The following is a 10,276-nucleotide window of genomic DNA, read 5'->3' as shown; positions in this document are numbered from 1 at the left end:
TCTGACTCTCTCTCTCTGTCTCTCTCTCTCTGTGCCTCTCTCTCTGTCTCTCTCTCTCTCTCGATCTCTATTTCTCTCTCTGTCTCTCTCCGTCTCCCTCTCTCTCTTTCTCTCTCTCTCTGTCTCTCTCGCTGTCTCTCTCTCTGACTCTCTCTCTGTCTGTCTCTCTGTCTCTCTCTCTCTGTGCCTCTCTCTCTCTCTCTCTCTGTCTCTCTCTCTCTCTGTCTGTCTCTCTCTCTCTCTCTCTCTGTCTCTCTCTCTCTGTGTCTCTCTCTCTGTCTCTCTCCGTCTCCCTCTCTCTCTTTCTCTCTCTCTCTGTCTCTCTCGCTGTCTCTCTCTCTGACTCTCTCTCTGTCTGTCTCTCTGACTCTCTCTGTGTCTCTCTCTCTCTGTCTCGGTCTCTATTTCTCTCTCTGTCTATTTAATCAACGCCTGTTGGTTAACCGACTGCCTGTTTCATGACAGTTCTCGTTATCAATCAACAGTAATTGTGTTTCAACGACCAAACCCAGGGCACAATTCTCAGCAACAGCCGACGCGGGCGTGAGAACCGGAGTGTTTCACGCCGGCATCGGAGGCCGCTCCTCACCCCCTATTCTCCCCCCCCCCCAGGGGGGCTTGGAGCGGCGTTGCGAGAAACTCGGCCGGCGGGCCTTGACCCTTGCGTCAAGGTCGCACACCGAGAATGACGTGGCCGGCGGCGCCTGTGACGTCAGCCGCGCATGCGCAGATTGGCCGGCTCCAACCCGCGCATGCGCGGTTGCCGTCTTCCCCTCCGCTGCCCCGCAAGACGTGGCGGCTTGATCTTGTTCTCGCGGGGCTGCGGAGGGGAAAGATTGCGTCTCTTAGAGACGCCGGCCCGACGATCGGCGGGCACCGATCGCGAGCCAGTCCCCTCCCGAGCACGCCCGTGGTGCTCGATCTCCTCTCCGCCCCCCCCCCCCCACAGGCCCCACGCTTACCTGTCGCGCGCTGGTCACGCCGGCAGCGACCAGGCGTGGTTGCCGCCAGCGTGAACCGCAGGCCCCGGGCCGGAGAATTGCCGGTTGCCGTGAAAAATGGCGGCCCGCGATTCTCCGAGCGGCACGTTACAAAATACGACACGGCATTTGCGGGGGGGGGGGGGGTGGGAGAACCACGGATGTGCCAGAGCGGCCCTCCCGAAATTCTCCCACCCGGCCTCTGGAGCGGAGAATCGCGTCCTCAGTGTCTGTCTCTCAGGGGCCGAAGGTTTTGGATACTTTGCTGAGGATTGCTGGTTAATCGGTTTGAGTTGTTGCCTTTTTTCACTCGCTTTCAATATGGCCGTCGATAAGGTTCCCTTCTTTTACATGAATATCATTTGCTCTCAGAGTCGCTAGGTATCGAATGAAACCGCCGCAAGGTTCGACCGGGTATCGATCAAAGAGCCAAACAACGAGTTAGTTAGTTCAAGATCACTAATACTTTAATTACACACTAGATTAACTTACACATGCAGCATAAACACTACTAGTTAAACTACACCTAACAACTATGACAACCTGTACTTAACTTCAGGCACCCGGCTTAGGTCAGAGGAACTTTGCTCGAATCTGTATCTGCTGGGTCTGGAGGAGTGACTGCTGCTCAGCTGGGTTCACCCCCCCCGGTAGCGGGCGTTGAACTTGCTTCTGGGGGTGCTGCAATTGGAGGTGGATGTTGCCGAGTGCCAGGTCCAAAAGAGATCGAACAAGAGTCTCTCTTTATGCTTGGGGAGTTTCGTCTCTTTTGGAGCCGTCCTGAGGTTTGTACTCCATTAATTGGGTAGTTCTCGATCACTGCCTTTGATTGGAGCCAATAAAGGGGCGGGTGCCTTGATGGCTGGGCGTGCCCTAAGCGGTCATTGACCCTGTTGTTGATGCTTCCCGCATACAGGGAGTGGCGGCGAAATGTCTGGGATTGTATCGGTTACCTGAGTATCAGTCCGTTGTCTGACGGAGATGGGCCATTAAATCGCTAATCGGTTGGAGGGGGGGGGGGGGGGGGTTTCAGGCTCCGAGCCTGCCTGAATCTCACATTGGCCATTTTTCCCATGATGCTTTGCCACCGTCCATGTTTCATGTTGGTAGTGGCCATCCCAGATGGCTACAGTGTTGTGGCTCCGGGGGGGGGGGGGGGGGGGGGCCTCTAGGGCTGGAGTTGGCCACGAGCTATCTCAGAATGCCGTAACATCTGCTCCGGCTGCCCAGGTTTCGGTGTCGCCATTCCTCCAAGTGCTGACAGTGCGCCGGGAACGCAAGTGCAAGACGCTGCATGGAGTCAGCACCTTGGAAGATGTTTGCGGTGGTTGGAGATCAATCATCTCAGCTCCAGGGAATCACTGCAGGAGTTCCTCAGGGTCGTGTCCTCGGCGCGAACCATCTTCAGCTGCTTCATCAGTGACCTCCCTTCCATCATCAGGTCAGAAGTGGGGATGTTTGCGGATGACTGCACAATGTTCAGCACCATTCGCGACTCCTCAGATAATGAAGCAGTCCATGTCCAAATACAGCAAGACCTGGACACTATCCAGGCTTGGGTGGACATGCGCCCCACACAAGTGCCAGGCGATGAGCGTCTGCTACAAGAGAGGATCTAACCATCGCTCCGTTGACATACAATGGCATCATCATCAATCCCCCACGGATCCCCCACATCCCGGTGGTCACCATTGATCAGAAACTGAACTGGACCCGGCCGTGTAAATCCTGCGGCTCCCAGAGCAGCTCAGAGGCTGGGAATCCTGCGGAGAGTAACTCACCTCCTGACCCCCCACCCCCCCACAAACCCTGTCCACCATCTACAAGACACAAGTCAGGGGTGTGACGGGACCCTCTCCACACGCCTGGGTGAGTGCGGCTCCTGACACTCGAGAAACTCAACTCCATCCAGGACAAAGCTTGATTGCTCCCCCCTTCCACAAACATTCAAACCCTCCACCATCGCTGCACAGCGTCAGCCGTGTGTACCGTCTACAAGATGCACTGCAGGAATTCACCAAGGTTCCTCAGCACCTTCCAAACCCACGACCTCTACCATCTAGAAGGACACGAGCAGCAGATTCCTGGGAACCCCGCCACCTGGAGGTTCCCCTCCGAGTCACTCAGCACCCCGACTGGGAAATATATCGGCCGTTCCTTCGCTCACGCCGGGGGGGAAATCTTCCTAACAGCACAGTGGGTGTACCTACACCTCAGGGACTGCAGCGGCTCGAGAAGGCAGCTCACCACCACCTTCTGAAGGGCAACTAGCCATGGGCAATAAATGCTGACCTGACCATCGCGCACAAAGCCATCTCGAAATGAATGAAAGAGATCGGTACGAGACACCTTTTGACCGGTATGGTGCGGAGGTTCCTACGCATCTGCAGCAACTGACCTTTAGCCGAATGTACTTCATCAGGCCGAAATTCTTGGCGTACAGGCGGAGGTACTGCAGGACCTTGGAATGGTGCATGAAGGTGGGGTAATCCTCAGGGAATGGAAAATCACTGAAACACATCATTTCTTTGGAGGAGTTACTGATCAGCGACGGATAGACGCTTCCTTTCCAATCCGTCACCACCTCCTGATGGGGAGAAAGAAAAGACAATTGGCGACCATTTATCACGGACCACAGCGCCGCCGGGTGCGACTGCTCCTCACGGCTGTCTTAGCAACGGAGACCATGTCTCGTCCGAGCGAATGTCAAACATCCAATTGCTGCTGTTACACCTGGATTATTGGCACACACTTACTCACACTCACACACTCCCCCTCACTCATACTCACACTCACTTCCACTCACAGTCACACACACTCACACTCATATTAACACACACACACACACGCTTGCACACACACTCGCACTCACAATCACCCACGTGCTCGCACACAGACATGCACACACTTGTACTCACACACTCGGACTCGCACTAACACTCACTCACAATCAGACACTCACACACACTTACACACTCACACTCACTCATATTCACAAACACTCAAGCACATTCTCTCACACACTCACACACTCACTCACACACTCACACTCACTCATATTCACAAACACTCAAGCACATTCTCTCACACACTCACACTCACACACACACTCACACTCACTCTTATTCACAAACACTCAAGCACAATCTCTCACACACTCACACTCACACACACACTCACACTCACTCTTATTCACAAACACTCAAGCACAATCTCTCACACACTCACACTCACACACTCACACTCACTCATATTCACAAACACTCAAGCACATTATCTCACACACTCACACACTCACACTCACACACTCACTCTCACACACTAACACACTCACACTCACTCATATTCACAAACACTCAAGCACATTCTCTCACACACTCACACACTCACACACTCACACTCACTTATATTCACAAACACTCAAGCAAATTCTCTCACACACTCACACTCACACACTCACACACTCACACTCACTTATATTCACAAACACTCAAGCAAATTCTCTCACACACTCACACTCACACACACACTCACACTCACTCATATTCACAAACACTCAAGCACATTCTCTCACACACTCACACACTCACACTCACTCATATTCACACACACTCAAGAACATTCTCTCACACACTCACACACTCACACTCACTCATATTCACAAACACTCAAGCACATTCTCTCACACACACACACTCACACACTCACACTCACTCATATTCACAAACACTCAAGCAAATTCTCTCACACACTCACACTCACTCATATTCACAAACACTCAAGCACAATCTCTCACACTCACACACTCACACTCACACACTCACACTCACTCATATTCACAAACACTCAAGCACATTCTCTCACACTCACACACTCACACTCACTCATATTCACAAACACTCAAGAACATTCTCTCACACACTCACACACTCACACACACACACTCACTCATATTCACAAACACTCAAGCACATTCTCTCACACACTCACACTCACACACTCACACTCACTCATATTCACAAACACTCAAGCACATTCTCTCACACACACACACTCACACTCACTCATATTCACAAACACTCAAGCACATTCTCTCACACACTCACACTCACACACTCACACTCACTCATATTCACAAACACTCAAGCACAATCTCTCACACACTCACACTCACTCATATTCACAAACACTCAAGCACATTCTCTCACACACTCACACACTCACACTCACACACTCACACTCACTCATATTCACAAACACTCAAGCACATTCTCTCACACACACACACTCACACTCACTCATATTCACAAACACTCAAGCACATTCTCTCACACACTCACACTCACACACTCACACTCACTCATATTCACAAACACTCAAGCACATTCTCTCACACACTCACACTCACACACTCACACACACCCACACTCACTTATATTCACAAACACTCAAGCACATTCTCTCACACACTCACACACTCACACTCACTCATATTCACAAACACTCAAGAACATTCTCTCACACACTCACACACTCACACTCACTCATATTCACAAACACTCAAGCACATTCTCTCACACACTCACACACTCACACTCACTCATATTCACAATCACTCAAGCACATTCTCTCACACACTCACACACTCACACTCACTCATATTCACAAACACTCAAGAATATTCTCTCACACACTCACACACTCACACTCACTCATATTCACAAACACTCAAGCACATTCTCTCACACACTCACACACTCACACTCACTCATATTCACAAACACTCAAGAACATTCTCTCACACACTCACACACTCACACTCACTCATATTCACAAACACTCAAGCACATTCTCTCACACACCCACACACTAACACTCACACTCACACACACACACTCACACACTCACACACTCACACTCACTCATATTCACAAACACTCAAGCACAATCTCTCACACAATCACACTCACACTCTCACTCTCACACACTCACACACTCACACTCACTCATATTCACAAACAATCAAGCACAATCTCTCACACACTCACACTCACTCATATTCACAAACACTCAAGCACATTCTCTCACACACTCACACTCACACACTCACACACTCACCCTCACTCATATTCACAAACACTCAAGCACATTCTCTCACACACTCACACTCACTCATATTCACAAACACTCAAGCACATTCTCTCACACACTCACACACTCACACTCACACACTCACACTCACTCATATTCACAAACACTCAAGCACATACTCTCACACACTCACACTCACACACTCACACTCACTCTCACACTCACACACTCACACTCACTCATATTCACAAACACTCAAGCAAATTCTCTCACACACTCACACTCACACACTCACACACTCACACTCACTTATATTCACAAACACTCAAGCACATTCTCTCACACACTCACACTCACACACTCACACTCACTTATATTCACAAACACTCAAGCACATTCTCTCACACACTCACACACTCACACTCACTTATATTCACAAACACTCAAGCACATTCTCTCACACACTCACACACTCACACTCACACACTCACACTCACTTATATTCACAAACACTCAAGCACAATCTCTCACACACTCACACTCACACACTCACACTCACTCATATTCACAAACACTCAAGCACATTCTCTCACACACTCACACACTCACACACTCACACACTCACTCATATTCACAAACACTCAAGCACATTCTCTCACACACTCACACTCACGCACTCACTCATATTCACAAACACTCAAGAACATTCTCTCACACACTCACACACTCACACTCACTCATATTCACAAACACTCAAGCACATTCTCTCACACACTCACACACTCACACTCACTCATATTCACAATCACTCAAGCACATTCTCTCACACACTCACACACTCACACTCACTCATATTCACAAACACTCAAGCACATTCTCTCACACACTCACACTCACTCATATTCACAAACACTCAAGAACATTCTCTCACACACTCACACACTCACACTCACTCATATTCACAAACACTCAAGCACATTCTCTCACACACTCACACACTAACACTCACACTCACACACACACACTCACACACTCACACTCACTCATATTCACATACACTCAAGCACAATCTCTCACACAATCACACTCACACTCTCACTCTCACACACTCACACACTCACACTCACTCATATTCACAAACAGTCAAGCACAATCTCTCACACACTCACACTCACTCATATTCACAAACACTCAAGCACATTCTCTCACACACTCACACTCACACACTCACACACTCACCCTCACTCATATTCACAAACACTCAAGCACATTCTCTCACACACTCACACTCACTCATATTCACAAACACTCAAGCACATTCTCTCACACACTCACACACTCACACTCACACACTCACACTCACTCATTCACAAACACTCAAGCACATATTCTCACACACTCACACTCACACACTCACACTCACTCTCACACTCACACACTCACACTCACTCATATTCACAAACACTCAAGCAAATTCTCTCACACACTCACACTCACACACTCACACTCACTTATATTCACAAACACTCAAGCACATTCTCTCACACACTCACACACTCACACTCACTTATATTCACAAACACTCAAGCACATTCTCTCACACACTCACACACTCACACACTCACACTCACTTATATTCACAAACACTCAAGCACATTCTCTCACACACTCACACACTCACACTCACACACTCACACTCAATTATATTCACAAACACTCAAGCACAATCTCTCACACACTCACACTCACACACTCACACTCACTTATATTCACAAACACTCAAGCACATTCTCTCACACACTCACACACTCACACTCACACACTCACTCATATTCACAAACACTCAAGCACATTCTCTCACACACTCACACTCACACACTCACACTCACACACTCACACTCACTCATATTCACAAACACTCAAGCACATTCTCTCACACACTCACACTCACACACTCACTCTCACACACTCACACTCACTCATATTCACAAACACTCAAGCACATTCTCTCACACACTCACACACTCACACTCACTCATATTCACAAACACTCAAGAACAAGAACATTCTCTCACACACTCACACACACACACTCACACACTCACTCTCACACACTCACACTCACTCATATTCACAAACACTCAAGCACATTCTCTCACACACTCACACTCACACACTCACACTCACTCATATTCACAAACACTCAAGCACAATCTCTGACACACTCACACTCACACACTCACTCATATTCACAAACACTCAAGAACATTCTCTCACACACTCACACACACACACACTCACACACTCACTCACACACTCACACACTCACACTCACTCATATTCACAAACACTCAAGCACAATCTCTCACACACTCACACTCACTCTCACACTCATACACTCACACTCTCACACTCACACACTCACACACTCACTCTCACACACTCACCCTCACACACACACACTCACACTCACTCATATTCACAAACACTCAAGCACAATCTCTCACACACTCACACTCACACACTCACACTCACTCATATTCACAAACACTCAAGCACATTCTCTCACACACTCACACTCACACACTCACACACTCACTCATATTCACAAACACTCAAGCACATGCTCACACACACTCGCTCTCACTCACACTCACTTACATTCACAATCACCCACACACACATTCACATGCACACCCTCATACTCACTCACTCCCACGCATGCACACCCTCACAAGCACACATTCACACACACACACTCACACACTCACTCTCACACACTCACACTCACTCATATTCACAAACACTCAAGCACATTCTCTCACACACTCACACTCACACACTCACACTCACTCATATTCACAAGCACTCAAGCACAATCTCTCACACACTCACACTCACACACTCACACTCACTCATATTCACAAACACTCAAGAACATTCTCTCGCACACTCACACACACACACTCACACACTCACTCTCACACACTCACACACTCACACTCACTCATATTCACAAACACTCAAGCACAATCTCTCACACACTCACACTCACTCTCACACTCACACACTCACACTCTCACACTCACACACTCACACACTCACTCTCACACACTCACTCTCACACACTCACACACTCACAGTCACTCATATTCACAAACACTCAAACACAATCTCTCACACACTCACACTCACACACTCACACTCACTCATATTCACAAACACTCAAGCACATTCTCTCACACACTCACACTCACACACTCACACACTCACACTCACTCATATTCACAAACACTCAAGCACATGCTCACACACACTCGCTCTCACTCACACTCACTTACATTCACAATCACCCACACACACATTCACATGCACACTCTCATACTCACTCACTCCCACGCATGCACACCCTCACAAGCACACATTCACACACTCATATTCACTCGCACCCACACACACACCCTCGCAAACACTCAGAATCACACTTATATTCACACACACTCAAACAGACACTCACGTTTTCACATACACACACACTCGCACTCACACACACATTCACACACTCGAACACTCTTACAAGCATTCTACACTCACACACACAAATTCACACACACACTCGCACTCTCAAACGCTCATTCACATAGTCACGCACGCGCGCACGCACAGTCACACTCACAAACACACACACACTCCGACACTCACATGCACACACGCAGTATCAAACACACACACACACACACACACACACTCAAACAGACTCGGCGGTACAGACGCCAGTTCGATCCGGGCGCCCCGGCTGAGACAGACGGTGATACTTGCCTGGAAGTTCCAAAGCCCACCGACGTCATCGTTCCTCTCGAAGCAGACGGGGTCCATCCCTTCTTCCAGGCAGCACTTGGTGGCAACCAGGCCGCTGGCTCCCCCTCCGATGATGGCGACACGCTTCGCCCCCTGCATCTGCGCGATGGAAGAACATCGATATCAACACAGGGGCGCGAGGCGGGCGCAGCCAATAGCAGAAGGGACGGCGCCCCATCTCAAGCAACGGGCGACGCAGGCGTTGAGTGGAGCCATTTGCATGGACAGAGTGAAGAGGGGTGTGAAAGAGACCTTCGAATCCCTACAGTGCCATTCGGCCCCTCGGGTCTGTACCAAACCTCGGAAACAACATCCTACCTTAGCCCAATCCCCCGCCCTATCCTCAT

At 49.1% G+C, this 10,276-nt stretch overlaps 1 protein-coding gene across 1 annotated transcript in view; it reads right to left on the bottom strand.

The window, feature by feature from the left end:
* LOC119960797 (flavin-containing monooxygenase 5-like) overlaps positions 1–10,028 on the bottom strand; it is a 50,382-nt gene extending 40,354 nt beyond the window's left edge. Inside the window, exons 1-2 of the mRNA XM_038788402.1 lie at positions 9,891–10,028; positions 3,379–3,567 (exon numbers count right to left, since the gene is read on the bottom strand). Of these exons, the coding sequence (XP_038644330.1) occupies positions 3,379–3,567; positions 9,891–10,028 (327 nt within the window). The remainder of the gene's footprint in view (positions 1–3,378; positions 3,568–9,890) is intronic.
* Between the last annotated feature and the right edge of the window lie 248 nt (positions 10,029–10,276).

The sequence above is a fragment of the Scyliorhinus canicula genome, unplaced genomic scaffold, assembly GCF_902713615.1.
Source record: "Scyliorhinus canicula unplaced genomic scaffold, sScyCan1.1, whole genome shotgun sequence".
In the NCBI taxonomy this organism is placed as follows: domain Eukaryota; kingdom Metazoa; phylum Chordata; class Chondrichthyes; order Carcharhiniformes; family Scyliorhinidae; genus Scyliorhinus; species Scyliorhinus canicula.
This window is presented reverse-complemented; position numbering and strand designations above follow the sequence as displayed.